This window comes from Manis pentadactyla, chromosome 14 (assembly GCF_030020395.1).
Source record: "Manis pentadactyla isolate mManPen7 chromosome 14, mManPen7.hap1, whole genome shotgun sequence".
In the NCBI taxonomy this organism is placed as follows: domain Eukaryota; kingdom Metazoa; phylum Chordata; class Mammalia; order Pholidota; family Manidae; genus Manis; species Manis pentadactyla.
In genome coordinates, this window is record NC_080032.1 from 56,903,703 (window position 1) to 56,925,080 (window position 21,378).

General features: G+C 41.4%; 1 protein-coding gene across 1 annotated transcript in view; it reads left to right on the forward strand.

Moving 5' to 3' along the window:
• ATP6V1E1 (ATPase H+ transporting V1 subunit E1) overlaps positions 1–21,175 on the forward strand; it is a 33,197-nt gene extending 12,022 nt beyond the window's left edge. The window contains exons 5-9 of the mRNA XM_036932450.2: positions 12,469–12,558; positions 13,199–13,267; positions 17,923–18,017; positions 19,532–19,619; positions 20,643–21,175. Coding sequence (XP_036788345.2) covers positions 12,469–12,558; positions 13,199–13,267; positions 17,923–18,017; positions 19,532–19,619; positions 20,643–20,705 — 405 coding nt within the window. The 3' untranslated portion in view covers positions 20,706–21,175. The remainder of the gene's footprint in view (positions 1–12,468; positions 12,559–13,198; positions 13,268–17,922; positions 18,018–19,531; positions 19,620–20,642) is intronic.
• The last annotated feature ends 203 nt before the right edge of the window (positions 21,176–21,378 follow it).

Here is a 21,378-nt window from a genome sequence, read left to right on the forward strand (position 1 = left end):
GGAAACAAACTAAGAATCATCAGAGTTAGTAAGCAGGAAAATAAGAGCTTGCTAAGGAAACGCCGGGGGATGTGGCCATGCTGGAGAGTACGGAGAAGCCCCGGAAGCAGAAAATGTGAAGAATGAAAGGTTATCTAGTAAAGCACCCAGTGTTTCAGGAGGCAGCCCAGCAGTCTTTGGATTTGGCAACTGAGGCCCATTCCTGACGTCAGCTGGAGCGGTTCATTCGGTGAGTGAGGCAGAAAGGCAGTGTGGGAGCTGAAAGTGAGCAGTGAGTATACAAGGAGACACTGAAGGCTGTGTGTGTGGGGCCTCATTAAGCTGGGCTCCATGATGAGATGTCAAGGCCAAGCATCTATGGCAATATGAGTATAGTCTACAGCTGGAGGCTTCATTTTTCTAATATCTAAGGAGAATTTTGTGAAAATAAACACAATTTCAGTTGTAAAAGACATTTGTTTCCTTAGCTCTTTGCCAAGGCTAATGTCTTGCCATCAGGTGATTAGAGTTTAGCAAACAGAGTAAATGAGAGTCTTGGAAGGGTGAGAAAAGGACTCTGAAATGACATAGCAAGTGGGGCCACACATAGAGGGACACACATAGTTTATTTAGATGAATATTGCTACTTTATTTTTTATTTATTTTTATTATGGTATCATTAATATACAATCACATGAGCAAAATTGTGGTTACTAGATTCCCCCCATTATCAAGTCCCCACCACATACCCCATTACAGTCACTGTCTCATCAGCATAGTAAGATGCAACAGTTACTACTTGTCTTCTCTGTGCTATACTGCCTTCCCTGTGCTATGCTTCCCTACGTTATGCATGCTAATAATCATAATGCCCCTTAATCCCCACTCTCTTTCCCTTTGGTAACTGTTAGTCCATTCCTGGGTTCTGTGAGTCTGCCACTGTTTTGTTCCTTCAGTTTTTGTTTTGTTGTTACACTCCACAGAGGAGTGAAATCATTTGGAACTTGTCTTTCTCCGCCTGGCTTATTTCATTGAGCAACCATGTTGTTGCAAGTGGTAGGATTTGTTTTCTTCTTATGGCTGAATAATATTCCACTGTGTATATGTACCATCTCTTCTTTATCCATTCATCTACTGATGGACACAGGTTGCTTCCATTTCTTGGCTATTGTAAATAGTGCTGCAATAAACATAGGGGTGCATTTGTCTTTTTGAATCTGGGATCCTGTGTTCTTAGGGTAAATTTCTAGGAGTGGAATTCCTGGGTCAAATGATATTTCTATTTTGGGTTTTTTGAGGAACCTCCATACTGCTTTTTCACAATAGTTGAACTAATTTACATTCCCACCATCAGTGTAGGAGGGTTCCCCTCTCTCCACATCCTCACCAGCATTTGTTGTTATTTGTCTTTTGGATGGTGGCCATCCTAACTGGTGTGAGGTGCTATCTCATTGTAGTTTTAATTTGCATTTTTCTGATAATTGGCAATGTGGAGCATCTTTTCATGTGCCTGTTGGCCATCTGAATTTCTTCTTTGGAGAAGTATCTGTTCAGCTCCTCTGCCCATTTTTTAATTGGATTATTTGCTTTTTGTTTGTTGAGGTACATGAGCTCTTTATGTATTTTGGATGTCAAACCCTTATGTTATTTATGAATATATTCTCCCATACTGTAGGTTGCTTTTTTGTTCTGCTGATGGTGTCTTTTGCTGTACAGAAGCTTTTTAGTTTGATATAGTCCCTTGTTTATTTTTGCTTTTGTTTCCCTTGCCCGGGGAGACATGTTCATGAAAAAGTTGCTCATGTTTATATTCAAGAGAGTTTTGCCTGTGTTTTCTTCTAAGAGTTTAATGGTTTCATGACTTACATTCAGGTCTTTGATACATGGATCTTCCTACTTTGAAACATTTTATTTCTGGGGGGATTCTCAAGATGACAGTGTGAGTAGGGTGGCGGAAATGCCCTCCGAAAACTGTATATATTTTGAAAATACAGCAAATACAACTATTCCTAAAAGAGTGACCAGAAGATACAGTACACAAGCCAGGCTACATCTACATCTGTGAGAACTCAGCATCTCACGAAAAGGGTAAGATACAGAGCTGTGACCCAGCAGGACCTGAGCAATCCCCCCACCCCAGCTCACTGGTAGAAGGAAAATAATCATAGTGGAAGCACAAGACTGCTAAATAACCAGCCCTAGTAATCTGCACCAGGAGCACAGACACACATTGCATGGTGTACTGGATATTAAAGGAATGGAAAAGCAAAATCCGACACTAAGACCGCAAACAGGTTCCCACAGCTGGCTGCCCTGGGACAAAGGAAAAGTGGGCACTTTAGAAGTCTTAAAGGGACAAGGGTTTAATAGGTGGACAAAATTGTCCTGGCACACTCAGCCCAGCAGGCTGGGAACTTTAAGGAACTTCAGGTGCCCTAAACCCCTGGGTGGCAACGCAGCTCCGAAGCCCCTTACAGCTATAAGCAGCCTGCCATTCACTACCCCACAATGGCACTCCAAGCAAACTGGCTGACCCGCCATTGCTGCAGAGCAGCTGGGGAGCAGACCCACCCACCACAACCACACAGAGGCTTCTCCCACCTTGCAGCTAACCGGGCCAGACCCAGAGGCTGCCCCCTGCCCGCAGTTGACCAGCAGACAGCAGAGACTGGTGCAGAGTCTGGAAGACATAAAGGGGCTTTATTCTCTTGGTGAACATGCGATGCTTGCCTGCAACCCCAACCCCTGCCAGTGTCGTAGGCCATCCTGAGGGCTGCCCTGCCCATGGCAACTCGGGATTAACCCAGATGCTGCTCCCTGTGTGTGGTTGACTGGCACAGGCAGCAGAGACAGGCAAGGCGATCAGCAAGGAGGAAGGGGCTTTGTTCTCCCAGCTGACACACAGGCAACTCGTGGTGATCACTTCCATCACCATGAAAAGGCAGAAGAACGTTGTTCAGTCCAAAATCCCTCAAACACCAGACAGAGGGCCTGGTGAGGCCAAAATTATCAATCTTTCTGAAAAAGAATTAAAAATAAAAGTCATAAGCATGCTGATGGACCTGCAGAGAAATATGCAAGAGCTAAGGGATGAATTCCAGAGGGAGATAACACAATTGAGACACAATGGAAGGATTTAAGAGCAGACTGGATGAGGTGCAAGAGACTGGTAATGGAATAGAAATCAGAGAAGCGGAATACAGAGAAGCTGAGGGAGAGAGAGAAAAGGATCTCTAGGAATGAAAAAATATTAAAAGAACTGTGGAGCCAATCCAAACAGAACAATATTCTCATAATAGGGGTACCAGAAGAAGAGAGAGAAAAAGGGATAGAAAGTGTCTTTGAAGAAATGCTGAAAACATCCACAATCTGGGGAAGGAAATAGTCTCTCAGACCATGGAAGTTAACAGATCTTCCAACACAAGGGACCCAAGGAGGACAACACCTAGACATATAATAATTAAAATGGCAAATATCAAAGACAAGGACAGAGTACTAAAAGCAGCCAGAGAGAGAAAAAAGATCCACCTACAAAGGAAAACCCGTGAGGCTATCATCAGACTTCTTAGCAGAAACCTTACAGGCCAGAAGAGAATGGCATGATATATTTAATGCAATGAAACAGAAGGGCCTAGATCCAGGAATACTGTATCCAGCACAATTATCATTTAAATTTGAAGGAGGGATTAAACAATTTCCAGATAAGCAAAAGTTGAAGGAATTTACCTACCACAAACCATCTCTACAGTGTATTTTAAAGGGACTGCTCTAGATGGAAGTGCTCGTAAGGCTAAATAGATGTAACGAGAGAAAATAAAACCACAGCCAAGAAAGTAGACCAACCAAATACTAAGTAAATGCAAAATAAAATCAGCTATCCACAAAATCAGTCAAGCAAAATGCAAAGAGTACAGAATACAACATCTAACAAAAGAGTGGAGGAGGAAGAAAAAAGAAGGAACAGAAATAAAGAATCATCAGACTATGTTTACAGTAACTTAATGAATGACTTAAGTCACACAATTACATAGTAAAGAAGCTACACTTGAACCTTTGGTAACCACATAGCCAAAGCCTGCAATGACATATGTATCTATAATCACCCTAAATGTAAATGACCGAATGCACCAATCAAAAGACACAGAATAATAGAATGGAAAAAAAAAGCAAGACCTATTTATATGCTGCCTACAGGAGACACACCTCAAACCCAAAGACATACACAGAATAAAAGAGAAGGGATGGAAAAAGATATTTCATGCAAACAATAGGGAGAAAAAAGCAGGTGTTGTAGTACTTGTATCAGACAAAATAGACTTCAAAACAAAGAAAGTAACAGGAGACAAAGAAGGACATTGCATAATGATAAGGGGTCAGTCCAACAAGAGGATATAACCATTATAAATATCTATGCACCCTACATAGGAGCACTTACATATGTGAAACAAATACTAACAATTAAAGGAGGATATAGAATGCAGTGCATTCATTTTAGGAGACTTCGACACACCACTCACTCCAAAGGACAGATCAGACAGAAAATAAGTAAGGACACAGAGGCACTGAACAACACACTAGAACAGATGAACCTAACAGACATCTACAGAACTTCTCAAGTGCACATGGAACATTTTCCAGAATAGACCACATATTAGGCCACAAAAAGAGCCTCAGTAAATTCAAAAAGATTGAAATTCTATCAACCAACTTCTCAGATCACAAAGGTGCAAAACTAGAAATATATTGTAGAAAGAAAAGAAAAAGGCTCACAAGCACATAGAGATTTAACAACATACTCCTAAATAATCAATGGATCAATGACCAAATTAAAAAACAGGTCAAGCAATATATGGAGACAAATGAAAACAACAGCATAACACCCCAACTTAAGTGGGACACAGTGAAGGCAGTTTTAAGAGGAAAGTACATAGCAATCTAGGCCTATTTGAAGAAGGAAGAACAACCCCAAATGAGTAGTCTAAAGTCACAATTATTGAAACTGGGAAAAGAAGAACCAAATGAGGCCCAAAGTCTGTAGGAGGGACATAATAAAGATCAGAGAAGAAATAAATAAAATTGAGAAGAATAAAACAATATAAAAAATTAATGAAACCAAGAGCTGGTTCCTTGAGAAAACAAACAAAATACTTAAACCCATAGTCAGACTTACTAAGAAAAAAAGAGAATCTGCACACATGAACAGAATCAGAAATTAGAAAGGAAAAATCACTATGAACACCACAGAAATACAAAGAATGATTAGACAATACTATGAAAATATATATGCTAACAAACTGGATAACCTAGAAGAAATGGACAACTTTCTACAAAAATACAACCTTCCAAGACTGACCAAAGAAGAAACAGAAAATCTAAACAGACCAAATACCAGCAACGAAATTGAATCGGTAATAAAAAAACTACCCTAGAACGAAACCTCTGGACCATATGGATTCACCGCTGAAATTTATCAGACATCTAGAGAAGACATAATACCCATTCTCCTTAAAGTTTTCCAAAAAATAGAAAAGGAGGGAATACTTCCAAACTCATTCTATGAAGCCAGAATCACTCTACTACCAAAACCAGGCAAAGACACCACAAAAAGAAAAATACAGACCAATATCCCTGATGAGTATAGATGCAAAATACTCAACAAAATATTAGCAAACCGAATTCAAAAATACATCAAGAGGATCATACACCATGATCAAGTGGTATTCATCTCAGGGATGCAAGGATGGTACAACATTTGAAAATCCATCAACATAATCCACCACATCAACATAAAGGACAAAACCACATGATGATCCCCATACATGCTGTAAAAGCATTTGACAAAATTCAACATCCATTCATGATAAAAGCTCTCAACAAAATGGGTATAGAGGGCATAATAAAGGCTATATATGACAAACCCACAGCCAACATTATACTTAACAGCGAGAAGCTGAAAGCTTTTCTCCTAAGGACGGGAATAAGAGAAGGATGTCCACTGTCCCCGTTGTTATTCAAAATAGTACTGGAGGTCCTAGCCACGGCAATCAGACAACACAAAGAAATAAAAGGCCTCCAAATTGGTAAGAAAGAAGTCAAACTGTCCCTGTTTGCAGATGACATGATATTGTACATAACAAACCCTAAAGAATCCACTCCAAAACTACTAGATCTAATATCTGAATTCAGCAACGTTGCAGGATACAAAATTAATACACAGAAATCTGTTGCTTTCCTATACACTAATGTTGAACTAGCAGAAAGAGAAATCAGAAAAACAATTCCATTCACAATTGCATCAAAAATAATCAAATACCTAGGAATAAACCTAACCAAGGAAGTGAAAGACCTATACCCTGAAAACTACAAGACGTTCTTAAGAGAAATTAAAGAGGACACTAATAAATGGAAATTCATCCCATGCTCTTGGCTAGGAAGAATTAATATTTGTCAAAATGGCCGTCCTGCCTAAAGCAAGCTGCAGATTCAGTGCAATCCCTATCAAAATACCGACAGCATTCTTCAACAAACTGTAACAAATAATTCTAAAATTCATATGGAACCACAAAGAACCCCGGATAGCTAAAGCAATCCTGAGAAGGAAGAATAAAGCAGGGGGGATCTAGCTTCCCAACTTCAAGCTCTACTCAAAGCCACAGTAATCAAGACAGTTTGATATTGGCACTAGAGCAGGCCCATAGACCAGTGGAACAGAATAGAGAGAGTCCAGATAGTAACCCAAGCATATATGATCAATTAATGTACAATAAAGGAGCCATGGATATACAATGGGGAAATGACAGCCTCTTCAAGAGCTGGTGTTGGTAAAAGTGGACAGCTACATGTAAGAGAATGACACTGGATACACATGTCTAACTCCATACACAAAAGTAAAGTCAAAATAGATTAAAGACCTGAATGTAAGTCATGAAACCATAAAACCCTTAGAAAAAAACATAGGGAAAAATCTTTTGGACATAAACATTAGCAACTTCTTCCTGAACATGTCTCCCTGGGGAAGGGAAACAAAAGCAAAAATGAACAAGTGGGACTATATTAAACTAAAAAGCTTCTGTACTGTACAGGACACCATCAGTAGAACAAAAAGACATCCTACAGTATGGAATAATATATTCATAAGTATGTCAACCCCTATAAGGGGTTGACATCCAAAAGAAAGAAAGAGATCATACACCTGAACAAAGAAAAAGCAAATAATGCAATTAAAAAATGGGCAGAGGACATGAACAGATACTTCTCCAACGAAGAAATTGAGATGGCCAATAGGCAAATGAAATGATTCTCCACATCGCTAATTATCAGAGAAATGCAAATTTAAACCACAATGAGATATCACCTCACACCAGTTAGGATGGCCAACATCCAAAAGATAAACAACAACAAATGTTGGCAAGGATGTGGATAAAGGGGAACCTATCTTACACTGGTTGTGGGAATGTAAATTAGTTCAACCATTGTGGAAAGCACTATGGAGATTCCTCAAAAAACTCAAAATAGAAATATCATTTGACCCAGGAATTCCACTCCTAGGAATTTACCCTAAGAATGCAGGAGCCCAGGTTGCACCCCTATGTTTATCGCAGCACTGTTTACAGTAGCTAAGAAATGGAAGCAACCTGAGTGTCCATCAGTTGATGAATGGATAAAGAAGACATGGTATATATACACAATGGAATATTATTCAGCCGTAAGAAAACAAATCCTACCATTTGCAACAACATGGATGGACCTAGAGAGTATTATGCTCAGTGAAACAAGCCAGGTGGAGAAAGACAAGTACCAGATGATTTCACTCATCTGTGGAGTATAAGAACAAAGCAAAAACTGAAGGAACAAAACAGCAGCAGACTCACAGAACCCAAGAATGGACTAACAGTTACCAAAGGGTAAGGGACTTGGGGCAGGATGGGTGGGAAGGGAGGGATAAGGTGGAAAAGGGGGCATTACGATTAGCACACATAATGTAGGGGGTCGGGGCACAGGGAATGCAGTATAACAGAGAAGACAAGTAGTGATTCTATAGCATCTTATTACGCTGATGGACAGTGACTATAATAGGGCATGTGGTGGGGACTTGATAATGGGTGGAGTCTAGTAACCATAATGTTGCTCATGTAATTGTACATCAATGAGACCAAAATAAGAAAAAATCATGTTATTTCTGACTTCATCCTTAGAGTAGGAACTTAGGAAAGGAAGGACTCTTCAACAAGTAGTTGGATGGAAGGGGTGTTGACAGTAAGAGGAAGGGACATAATGACCCGGGAAGGAGGGAAGCAGGCTGTTACTTGCACGTTATGGGCTAAGTTGCACAGCCCTGCAGTTTACTCTCTGTGCTGTTTGTCCTTTCTGCTTGTCCTGATGTTTTCTAGATGTCAGAGCACATGCTTTGGTGGCCTTGGAGGTTTGAGTTCTATCTCAGCACTATTAGCTGTTTGCTGAGCAAATTTTAACTCCTTTGAGCTCTGATTCCTCTAGTGGGAAAACATGACCTGTAGCATGTTTAGAACTAAGGTAACTAGGTAAAGTGACAAGTGTTATCATCGCCTAGCATGACAGGTATTGAATGAATAGTAGCTCCTTGTGTGTCACTTCTCTAAACTTCACAACTTGCTTATGAGTGGTGGTGTTTAAGGGAAATAAAGAACACTCTAACCATATATATTCTGTTCATGGTCCTGAAGTAGAGATTTGTGTCATGTGTAATTAGAGATAGATGAAATAGAAATGTCTTGGAGGGAGGCAGGACCATGAAGACATGACTTAGATGTTGACATCATTATCAGGTTTTGGTTTCCAGCTTTCCAGGACCAGAATTCTAATATTTTCAGAATCTCTAGACAATGTTAGGTCTAAGTAGACAGATATGCCCTTCCAAACTCATAGAATACAGATGGGTCAGCTGACATGTGACATCTCTCCTTGGAAAAGCTGCATGGAGAGCCAAATTATAAGCAGGAAGTAGTTTAATTTAGAAGGAAAGAATGTCACTGTGATATTAGTGGTTGTAACATTATTGATTGTAATTTACCTTTGTCACCTATGGTTACATACTTGTTCAGTGGGCAGGAATGCTTTAGACAATGGACAATACAATGTATATCAGTGAGGTTTTCAGCCTTCTTAGCCAGAGAGTATTCTGACTTCGCACATCCTTTGTTGGAGTTTTAGGTGATGGTAAAACATTTACCCATTTTCCAAATTTTTCATAGTGGATTACTGGCTAGTTTGCTCTTTACAGGTTGACTTTATTTAGTTTTATTCTCTTAGAGAAAGCTATCTCCACGCTTTACTGTCCAGCCCTGTTTGCTTCGCTAGTGTTGACTGGTTGTTTCCAGTACAAAGAGGTAAATAAATGCTTGAGGAATCTCGTGGTGAGAGGGGTTGAGACTGCTTTCAGCCAGATGTCTTTGGTAATACATGCTTTTAGTCTTTGTACCCATAAGCGTGCTAGCTTTCAAAGGCCCACAACTTCTTATTAGACTGTTACGGTTTAATTAACACTTCTAGGGGTTAGGGTATTCTGATGGACACCTAAAACTAGGGGTTGATTTTTTTTGATCCCCTGTTAGTAGTTTTGCTGTTTGTAATAGAAATTTCAGTTTTAGCAATGTTCTACCCAGTTTCTTTTTAATCTCCAGAAATTAATTTTCTCACCTTTTTTTTCCTTTTTTAAATACTTATTCTTCCTTTGAACTTAAAGAAGATGTTCTTCACAGTGCTCGGCATCACTACTTCCAGTTTCTGGCCTAACTCAGAATTACAACCCTGTCTTCAGACTCCAGATGTTTATGAGGCAATTAGTTATTCCTTAAGTATTTCTTGCTGTGCTGGTTTAGTCTGCTTTGTGCAGAATCTGTTCGAGAACACCTGTTGCTGTGGGAGACATTTTGAGGCTCTACTTTCTCTTCAGTTTTTAGGACTAGAAAAATCCTAAAGTTAATTACACTTGAGATGGAGAAAAGGGTAAGGCCTTGTAGTTGCCTTAGTCCCTTCAGCAGCAGTTCCGTAGGAGGACCTCTGTGAGCTCAGGGCTGAAAGCTGAGGATCAGTAAGAAGCGGAAATGGAGCCAGTCTGACCTAAGCACCAAGATAATCCCACTGGCGGGAGAAGAGATTGACTGCCATCTAACACATATTTAGAAGAAAAATGATTGTTTGCTTGGACATTTTTGTTGTTAAACTTTAAAAGTACTTGGTTTTGCTTGATAGGTAAATTTAGCAGTCCTTGCCTGCTAACTTGTTTGTTTTGGGCTTTCAAGCTGTAATATTTTGCTGTTAATTGGGTCCTATCCTAAACAGGGCTTCATTAGAAAAGGACGTCTACTTTGGGTCATAACAGGGAAGTGGAAAAGGAATTTTGTATCCTTTCTGATTTATTAACAAACTAGAATCTTGCAAACTCCTCTGGGAATTTTAATCACTTCGTCAGTTTTGTGCAGAATGTAATAAAGTGATTTTTAGGGAGGAAATTTAATTAGCATGTTAAAAGTACTTTAAAGTTTATTTAAAATAATTAGAATACCCCTACTTTTTCTCCATAAAACAAGTGGTGTGGTCAATTTAATTTTACCTAAAATATAAGTGAAAAGTATGATTTTATGGACCAATGAGTGACATTAAGCCATGTTTGCTTTGAGCATAGGGTATATATTACCCTGTAGACTGAAATACAAGAGTAAGTAAATAGTGTTTGTTTTAAAGAAGTCTCTGAAGTGTACAGAAACAGCATTCATCACTTGATTGGAACCCCTGCATTTGGGACTTAAAAAGGTCATGAAGTTATTAATGGGGTGGAAATGGTTCTAATGACAAAATAAGAGTATTTGGGTAGCTTTTTTCAGTTATCTCTCTGAAAATCACTCAGTGCAGGGGTGGCTGGTCTTTGTTTCCCACTGGATGAAAAGTAGTTTGGACACACCACCACTACCGTTCTCTTTCCCTGAGTTTTGGATGTTCTAGAGACATCCAGGGCCGCAGCATCAGCATTTTACAGATACTAGCTTCAGTGGAGATAATCATAGGTACGTAACAAATGTGAATTAGTATTTTTTTGAACCAGTCTTTTATTTGCTTTTTAAAAAATAGGAATTCTAAGTTGTTTTCATTAAAATGGTGAATGACAAAACACCTTCATGAAATTCTTAGGGGTGTCCAACTGCACATTAAAAATCTTCTACAGTAACATATACTCATTATTTAGAATTTTTCTTTGTTAGTGCATTAGAAACCTTTGTAATATGAAAGCATGGACTTTATTAGTTGTCTGATGTGAGAATTGACTCTGAAACCGTTTCCTTGCAAAATTAGTCTGTAGAAGAGGTGAAGAGCCACCATTCTTATTATTACACACCATGATGAAATACTAGGTGGTGCAGTTGAAGATTTATATCTATTTTATTTTTTATTAAAATAAAATTTTTTAGTTGCCCTTCAAAGTGAAATACTCCTGATTTTTTAAAAATCTTGGTATATTTGTACTTAGTAGGTATCAAAAGAGATAAATGGTTGCTTGAGATTAGATGTATGAGTGAATTTCAGACAGAGTGCCCTCACCTAGGCACCGGTGTATGGAGCAGGAGCTCGCTGCAGGTGTGCTGCACATCAGAGGTTCTGGGGGGTCAAGGGTGACTCACCTAAGGGCTTTTCAACATAGGGGGCCTCTTCCTCCTCTCTACCCTCTCCCCAAATTCTGATTGGCCTCTAGGAAACCATGTGTCTTTTCCTCCTTAAAATTCCAGAAACATAACTTCCTGAAGATCATACCAAGTAAAATAGAGTGCAGAGAAGGCTTACTATGGCTAAGTACCCAACATGTATGGCAGCCAGCAGTTTAAGCTCTGCCTTTTCTAAGGCCTACGTCTTTTCTTGGCCAGGAAGCCTGTAAATTCTTACTACTTAATAAGTAATTTCCAGTGTGTTCTTCTCAACCATATGAGATTTGTTTCCTGATAATCCTTTTTAATTTTCATTGTAGTTATTTTTATTATAGAAGTCAATGTTTATTATAGCCAAATTAGAAAATACAAACTAGCATAAAGAAAATTGAAGTCATTGGTAATCCACCTTTCTAGAGGCAGACATCGTTCTCTATCCAGATATCATTTGTTTTTTTTCTCATAACAAATGGAATCATCTCGTGAAACTGTCTCAATAGCTTGTTGTGCAAATCTGTATCACGTGGCTCTTTCCATACCCGTTGGCTGTGCAGGTTTCTGAACTGTTTGGGAACTGGGGCTGTTTTGCCCACCTGTGAGCCCTGTGGGAGCTGTGATGGTGCTCTTGCCTCCTTGATCACTGCACAGGACTTTGTACAGCATTTGCTTTATCATCTATCTCAGAACATGTGTGTTGAATGAAAACACAGCAATAAAGTGTGAAGCATTTAGGTGTGAGCCAGGACCAGCCCTCGGGGGTTCTGAGCTGACATCCAGATGTGTCGGTAACTTTTTTCTCCTCCACTTTTTGTAGGACCTACTAAATGAAGCAAAACAAAGACTCGGCAAAGTGGTAAAAGATACAACCAGGTACCAAGTGTTGCTGGATGGCCTGGTCCTCCAGGTAATTTATAGGCCAGATCTGCCATTGATAGCCACAGTTCTTAAAAAATTGACAAGATAGATTAGAGGTCAGCTCTGTTTTTCCTGTTTTCTTACCTAGTGGTCTTCCTTTGTTCTTTTCTTTGTCTAGTAGAGAAGTATGTGGGGACAGTAGTATCTGTGGCAAATAAAACTTCAGGCTGGCCTCTCTTTTATAAAGTTTTATTAGTCCTTTCTCATTCGGGAAAACTTTGCTACCTCCAGCTCTAAACTTCCCTCATTTGACTTCACCACTAAAACACATGGCTTTAGATATTGGGGTTCAGACCAAGGATTAAATACATCTTCAGTGTTTGCTGCTTGGCTGTGACTCCTTTGTTTACTTAGGTTGATTACAATAGTATCTGTCTTAAACCTAGTTAATGTAAGATAAAACCCCTATATGAATTTTCTTTCTACCTCCAGAGCATTGGGTGTATTTATCTGGTTTACGGTATCAAGATTTTTTCCGTGTTCTCATACTGTATGCTGTCTTTTGGGGAACTTACAAGGGGACTTTTTTCTCCAAACCAGATGAAAGAATCATAAACACATTTTGTTTTACTGTTGCTTTATTTTATAGTTTGCATTTCCCACTAATTGCATCTGATTGTATCTTACAGGGTTTGTACCAGTTGTTGGAGCCCCGAATGATTGTTCGTTGCAGGAAGCAGGATTTCCCTCTGGTAAAGGTAAAGAGCTTGAAGAAGAAACAAGGTTGAAATGCATGCTCCAGTAGATGACAGCTCAGCCGCGGGAGTTAGAGGAGTCCTAACGCATTGCAGAGAGTAACTCAGGTGTCCCTACACCTCTGATTCCTTCTCAGAGAGGTCAGGCTGCCGTCTGAATTAGTACCATCCTGTTTCTGGGGACTTTGTAATACCACGATTTGAAATCTCAGCAGTAAAGACAGCACCTGTGGACTGGCACAGAGACAGCCAACACCATCAAAAAGAGGCAAACTACTGCCAGATGAGCAGGGTGTGGTTCTAGCCTAATGTGTTCGTGTACCTAGAGACAGAAGGTGGGCACCAGAGGGAAGGCTGAGCAGCAGTGGAAACAGCTACAGTGTGGAGGCAAGTGTTGAGGTGCTCGTCCATATCCTCTCTAAGGGACAAGGTGCCCTGGTCTGAGGGATGACTGCCGGCCCTGTGGCAGGTGCACACAGGCTGAGCAGTAGCAGTGCTCGGACTGCGGGAGCCTCAGGTCATAGCCTGAACTCCCCAGCTCTGATATGGACAACCGAGTTGCACCACAGGGTAAAACTCCTCTTGGATGTAGCATGCTTTCAGGGAAGGATGTAAGTGCTTAGTCCCTTGGCAATTACAGTTCTTGTATGTATAAATTAATACATTTATAATATCTAATATATTAGTATTTTTACTATAATTCTTCCCCAAGTACCTTGTCTCCTAGTAAAGTAGAGGTGCCAGCTGGAGAACCGAGGTGTTCATTCCTCTTAGTCTCCACTCTGAATTAATTGTGGGATGCTGGTTTCTAAACTGCTGTGACCTGGGTCCTTGTTTGTGCTCACAGCCTTGCCTGTGAGCCTGTAAGACAGAGCTAGACCGAGGTGGTCAGCACTCTGTGGAGGCAGGGCTGAGTTGCCAGATGGCCTTTTCTAGATGACACCATGATATTGCCAGGTGCAAGCAAGGTTTTTCTTGACTACACAGTGTCAGCTTCCAGTGTCAATGAGTGGCTCTCCAGGTGGGGCTATAGATTTGAGGAGCAGGGAAGAATGGAATGTATGTCTAAATCTGTTTAGTAGTATTGTCAGAGAAATACTGATGTGTCTTCAATAAAATGTTATTTATGTGTCTACTGGAGTGCAAAGTATTGTTCAAGACACACCTGCATCTTACCTCACTGGCTGCAGCACATTAAATCTACTTCTGTCTTTTTTTCTCCAGTGAGTTCATTTCTTTTTTAAATTATAAGTATAACATAAAACTTACCATTTTAAGTGTTAACAGGCGTGTTGAGTACATCCACATCGTTGTGAGCCACCCCGATCCCTCCTTTCCCAGAACGTTTTCATCTTCCCTCCAATAAATAATGTCCAGACTCTGAAAACCAGAGGTCTACTTTTTCTCAATGTAACTACTCTAGGCACCTCATAGAAGTGGAACCACATAGTATCTGTCCTTTGGTGACTGGGTTACTTGATACAGCATAGCATCCTCAGAGCTCATCTGTGCTGTAGCACATATTAGAACATCTTCCTTTTTAAGGCTGCATTGAATGTATACAGGCATACCTTTGAGGTATAGCAAGCTCGATTCCAGACTGTTGCAAAACAGTGAATACAATAAGGCAAATAAATGGAGGTTTTGGTTTCATGTAAAAGTTATCTATACACTGTACTGTAGGCTCTTAATATTAAGTGTGCAGCAGCATTATGTCTAAAAGTACTGGACATACCTTAATTAAAAATACTTTATTGCTAAAAATACTAACCATCATTTGACCTTCAGCAAGTCATAATCTTTCCCTGGTGGAGCGTCTTGCTGTGATGTTGGTGGCTGCTGACCAATCGGGGTGAGGGTTGCCAAGGGTCGGGGTAGCTGTGAGGTGTGCTCTGTTGATGGGCTCTTCCTTTCATGCACGATGTCTCTGAAGCAGGTGATGCCCTTTGAGAGCATTTTACCACAGGAGAACTTCTTTCAAAATTGGAGTCAACCCTCTCACAACCCACAGATGCTTTATCAACCAGGTTTATGTCATATTCTAGATCCTTTGTTGTCATTTCAGCAGTCTTCACAGCATCTTCACCAGGAGTAGATTCCATTTCAGGAACCACTTTCTTTGCTCATCCATAAGAAGCAACTCCTCATCCACTGAAGTTTTACCGTTAAATTGCAGCAGTTAAGTCACTTTCTCCACTGAGGTCTTGAACCCCTCAAAGGCATCCGTGAGGGCTGGAATCAGCTTCTTACAGACTCTTGTTCATATTGATATTTTGTTCTCTTCCCATGAATCATGGCATTTAGAATGGTGAATCCTTTCCAGAAGATTTTCAATTGATTTCACCCAGACCCATCAGAGGAATCACTGTCTGTGGCAGCTATAGCCTTACAAAATGTAGTTCTTAAATAATAATGCTTGAAAGTCAGAACGACTCCTTGGATCCCTAGGCTGCAGGATGGATGCTGTTGCCCACATTGGTCTTGTCTGTCTCCATCAGAGGCCTTGGGTGAGCAGGCGCCTCGTCAGCGAGCAGTCATGTTCTGTGGGTTAGGCTAGCACCGTCATTAGTTGTCTTAGCTGGAGTTTCTGGATGACTTGCTGCAGCTTCTGCGTCAGCACTTGCAGCTTCACATTGCGATTTTATGTTACAAAGATGCCTTTTTTCCTTAAACTTCACAAGCCAACCTGTGCCAGCATCAGATTGCAGCCTCCTCACCTCCCTCGGCTATCACAGACCTGAAGAGATTCAGGGCCTTGCTCCAGCTGGATTGGACTTTGGCTGAAGGGAGTGTGGTGGCCGGTTTGATCTCCTCTGCAGGCCAGGAAGGCTTTCTCTGTTACCACAGGAAGGCTGCTTGCTCATTGTTCGCGGGGTCACTGGGGGGAGCACGTTAAATTTCCCTCAGGAACTTGCCCTTTGTATCCACAACCTGGCTGGTCTTGGCCTTCAACATGACTTCCTCACTGAGCTTAAGTCTTTTCCAGCTTTTGATTTAAAATGAGAGACACATGACTCTTCTTTCACTTGGACAGTTAGAGACCACTGGAGGGTTAGTCATTGGCCTGATTTCAATATTGTTGTGTCTCAGGGAATGGGAGTTCCGAGGAAAGGGTAGAAGACAGGTCAGTGAAGCGGTCAGAACACATACAGTGTTTGTCAGTCAAGTTTTCCATTTTACAGGTGTGGTTTATGGAGCCCCAAAGTAGTTTACAGTAGTTTAGCATCAAAGATCACAGATTGCCATAACAATAATGAAAAAGTTCAAAATAGTTAATTACCAGCATGAGACATGAACTGAACAAATGCAGTTGGAAAAATGGTGCTGAGAGACTGGCTCGAAGCAAGGTTGCCCCAAACTTTCAGTTCGAACAAAATGCATTGTCTGTGAGGCACAGTGAAAGAACGTTTGCCTGTACACCACATGTTGCTTATCCACTCATGGGTTAGGTGTTGGGCTATCTATCTTTTGGCTATTGTGAGTAAGACAGCTGTGAATGTAGGTGTGCAAATACCTGTTCACGTCTCTGCTTTGACTTTTGGATGTGTATCCTGAGGTAGAATTGCTGGATCCCTTGGCATTTCAGTGTCTCATTTTGGGGGAAGTGCTATACCATTCTCCATGGTGGCTGTGCTGTTGTACATTACCACTAACAATGCATGTATTTTTTTTAAGTAAATAATGGTTCCTAGCACACCAACAGTGCGCAGCCATCACCACCGTCATTTTTAGGATGTCTTCATCACCCCCAAAAAAGAATCTTCTGCCTTTCATTTGTCACCTCTCAACGCTTTCCCCTCTTCCCTCAGCCCTAGGCAACTACTAATTTACTTTCGGTCTCTCTTAAGTTCATCTACCCAGGACATTTCCTATAAAGGAACCTTACAGTAAGTGGTCTTCTGTGACTGCTTTCTTTCACTTACGATGTTTTCCAGATTTATCCATGCTGTAACATGTTTCAGTACTTCATTTTTAAAAATAATTTTTTTGCAGTGAAGTTGATATACAGTATTATGTTGGTTTCAGATGTACAACATAATGACTCGGTGATTGTTTGCATCACTAGATGATCGCTGCAGGAAGTACAGTTCCCCCTGTTGCCATGCCAAGATACTATACAGTGTTACTGGTTTTATTCTCTACGTTGTGCTTCCATTCCTATGACTAACCTGTTTCGCGATTTGCAGTTTGTACCTCTTTATTCCCTTCACATATTTTATCCCCTCCTCCTCCCTACCCTATGATAACCAACAGTCTGTTGTCTATATTTGTGGGTCTATACCTTGGTTTGCTTTTTAGATTCCCCATATAAGTGAAATCAGCATGGTATTTGTCTTTCTCTTTCTGGCTGACTTTGCTTAGCATGATACCGTCTAGGTCCACCATGTTGGAAGTGGCAGGGTTTCCTTTTTTATGGCTAAGTAATACTCCATGTGTGTATGTACCACATCTTTACCCATGTATCTGTCAATGGGCACAGGGCTCTTCTCTATCTTGGCTACTGTAAATAATGAGGCAGTGAATGCAGGGGTGCAGAAAACTGCATCTGTTCTTGCACTTGAAAAACTGGTAGGAATGTCCTTGCACAGTTTGTTGGTGTTTTGGATACCTGTGCCCCCAGTTTCTTCTAAACCTCTTACTGTTTGCTGCTTTTCTAGGCTGCAGTGCAAAAAGCAATCCCTGTTTACAAAATCGCCACCAAAAAAGATGTTGATGTCCAGATTGATCAGGAAGCCTTCCTGCCTGTGGAGATGTAAGGGGTATTCCTGCTTTTAACATCTGAGCTGCTCTCACTGCGAGAATGGTCTTTGTGCTGGGCCCTTGAAGGAGTCTGTGCAAGGCCTTGGTCACCGTGAGGTGCCACTGTGGCCGTGCTGCCCACAGCTGTCACTGTCCTCAGTGCCCCGTTCTCCCATGCCTACCAGCCACCCGTGCTGCTCACAGCCCCTCAGGTCAGCCTGCAGAGGCAGCGCTGACTGTTGTGGAAATAAGCAGACAGGATGCAAAACACTTAGCTCAGGCTTCAGTCCAGCACTGTTTCTGAAACCTCTGGGACCATACGTTCCCTAGTACCCCATACAGGGTCTGAGGTGCCACCCCTGTGATCAGATAGGCTGATGTTTCTGAATGGAAACACAGCAGTATTCACACCCCAAGGCATAAACACAAAAGATTTGCTGCCAAAGGACTAGAGGTCAGTTCATGCTTTGGAGCCACACAAATTAGTGTTTTTGTTTTCAGAGCTCTTTGAATTTCAGCATTGCCTGTTAGGGAATGTATTCATAATATTCCAATGCAAATTTAAAGTGAAATTCTGCATATTTTAATTTTAGTCAATAAATTCATTTTATTCCACCTATTGTTTGTAAAATGGGGAGAATACCAAGACTCTTACAGGGCACTGGAGGTGGAAGTTGTACACACCCTGGAGAGTGCCTGGCACACACATAGATGTTCTCAGTGGGGGTCTTCCCTTACTCCTCCCACAGAGACAGAATGGTATCCCAGATAGTATGATCAGGATGTCAGCAAAGGGCCAACTGTATCCTAATTTCATAAGGAGTAAGTAAATAGTTGTTTAAGGATAGTCTGTCTTAAGAAACCAAAGATAGGTAAACCAAAGAAACAGGGAGGGAGGATGGAGTGAGAACATAATACTGACGTTACAGTCCATTACCGTTTCCAAAGAAAGATTGCAAGACCTTGCCAGCCTTTAGCTCACAGCCTGCTTATTTTGGGAAATACTTGGTAAGTTACAATTCTAATGTAGCAAGAGAATGTCATTCTTTGGGCAGCCTGGGACAGGTGGGGTGGTGGAGGCAGGGCTCTGCACAGGCTGCGGTGGTGCACAGCGTAGTCTAAGCATTGCCTTATCACTGTCCCCTGGTAATTAGCAGGATTGGGCCTTTAAGGAACATCAGATGAGGACTCTTTCTACTATCTAGTGGTTTTGCAAACTGGGACTAAATCCTTCCCTTTCTGTTTTGCTGGGGAGGGCTGGTGGCTAGAATTCGATAGGCACGGTGACATGAATCGATGTGTACCATTTATCATAACTGGCAGATGGCAGTTACTATCAGCATCCATACCTTAAGTCCTCGGAAGCTTTCTGAATTAATTTTAAGCTTATTGTGTAAATTTATTGGCTCCTCACAGTATTGGGACATTCCACACACCAAAACAGCTTTCCTCAAAGAAAGTAAATGTACCATGTGTGTCTGTCTGCCTCAAATTTATAAAAATTGTTATTTCCTGTGTTCTTTGTAGAGCTGGTGGAGTTGAGATCTATAATGGGGATCGTAAAATAAAGGTGTCCAATACCTTAGAAAGCCGGCTGGATCTCATAGCCCAGCAGGTGAGTGGGAGTGCTTCTTGGTAGTTGGTCTGCTGTTAATTTGAAGGACACAGAGAACCTTTTCCCCTTATTTGGTATCTGGGAGTTGTGCTGTCTTTCCACATCTTTGATGTTTTCTTAAGAGGAATGGGGATTACGTACTTAGCATTTACTGGGTGGATTTGGGGTCAGGACAGGGGTCTTGTTTATCAAGGATTCTAATGTACATTTTATTACCATGGATGCTGACCACAGTTCTTTCTCCAGCAAGAATGATGGGCACTAAAGTAAGTACTTGTTGAGAGGAATGCCCAGAGGGCTGCTGGCTCTTCAGATGTTTCTGGTTTGTACAAATAAACTTTAGGAAGCGAGCCAGGAAAACTGAGTTGCTCCAGATGCTGGGTGCCTTCAGCAGTGGTTTCCTTGTTGTAACTACTGGCTCGTCTTAATGGCAGAAACACTTTTACCTTGAGTGTCATCGTCTGGTAACTCAGACTCTAGGACTGTGTTGCCCAATATTCATGTAAGAACAGAATAATTGACAAGTAAACTTAAAAGTGGAGCTCCGCCATCACACTAGCTGTGCTCCGTGCGCCCAGTGACCATGAGGCTTGAGGCTGCTCTAGTGGATGTGCAGCCCTTGAAGTTTGAAATTAAAGCCTAAGGGATTTTCAGTTGCCACACAAGTGCCTCGGTGTAAACTTGCACCTTATGTAGAAAATGTTGCTGATTGTAGGGGATCCACTAATGTTATCAGTGGATCACTTCTTGCCTGTGCATCACAACACATCAGGTGCCTAAACAGCAGTGACTTCCGTTTTTTTCTTCGTCCCTGCTAAGCAGTCAGTGTTAGCACAAGTCTGCAGTCGGTTAAGGTTCTTGCTGAGGCTGTTATGGGGCTTTGGGTGCTAAACGATGGGTCGGTGTGCTTGGCTTTTATTTCCCTCATAGCCATGTGGGGGTCAGTGACTTGCCAGCTGTGGTCAATATTTACAGCCCTTCCCACGTCCTCCGAGTGTCCTTAAATAACTTACTTCTTCACAGATGATGCCGGAAGTACGGGGAGCCTTATTTGGTGCAAATGCCAACAGGAAGTTTTTGGACTGAGCCTGCAGGAGGTGTGCACCCACTGCTTTACTGCTGTGATGTGGAAGTTTCTGGTAACTGAAGAAGATATCTGGGTAGCTTCCTTTGTGCTGTTCTAATACTCTGTATGTATCAGTGGTTACCTTCTCTAGCTAATTCTCTTAGCCTAATTGTGTGACCAGGAAACCCGCCTCTGCCTATGTGAAGGTACAGCCCTGAAGGTGTGGGGGCCTTACGGTGGTTGCACGGACTTCCTCCTGCCTTGGGCTCCTCCTCTGGGCCCAGTCACCCAGGCCCGAGGGTGGTGTGGGTGGTGTTCTCTGGCATTCAGTCTCTGCTGTTTAGGCTTAAAATGCACGTGGGGTCTGCATTCCTGCAATAGGAGCTTCACTGTTACCTGTTTGGGCCTGGAAGTGTCCATCCTCTGTAAATGTGATTTAAATCCTAGCCTCGAATATGCTTTATTTATTAAAACAAAAGGTTTGCATGGATTTCACTGTAATTCATTCAAAAACACTACATGTGATTTGCAAGGGCCAAGCTTAGTGAGTTGTCTAGAAAAGCAGCGTTTTCCAAGTCCCCAGGGTGTGTGCTGGCAGACAGCATCACAACTTGAATCTGTTCACCTCTGTGTCCTTCGGCACTCCCTGCTCGTTTTTACCAGACCATTACCCAGCAGTGTTCCTTCCAGCCT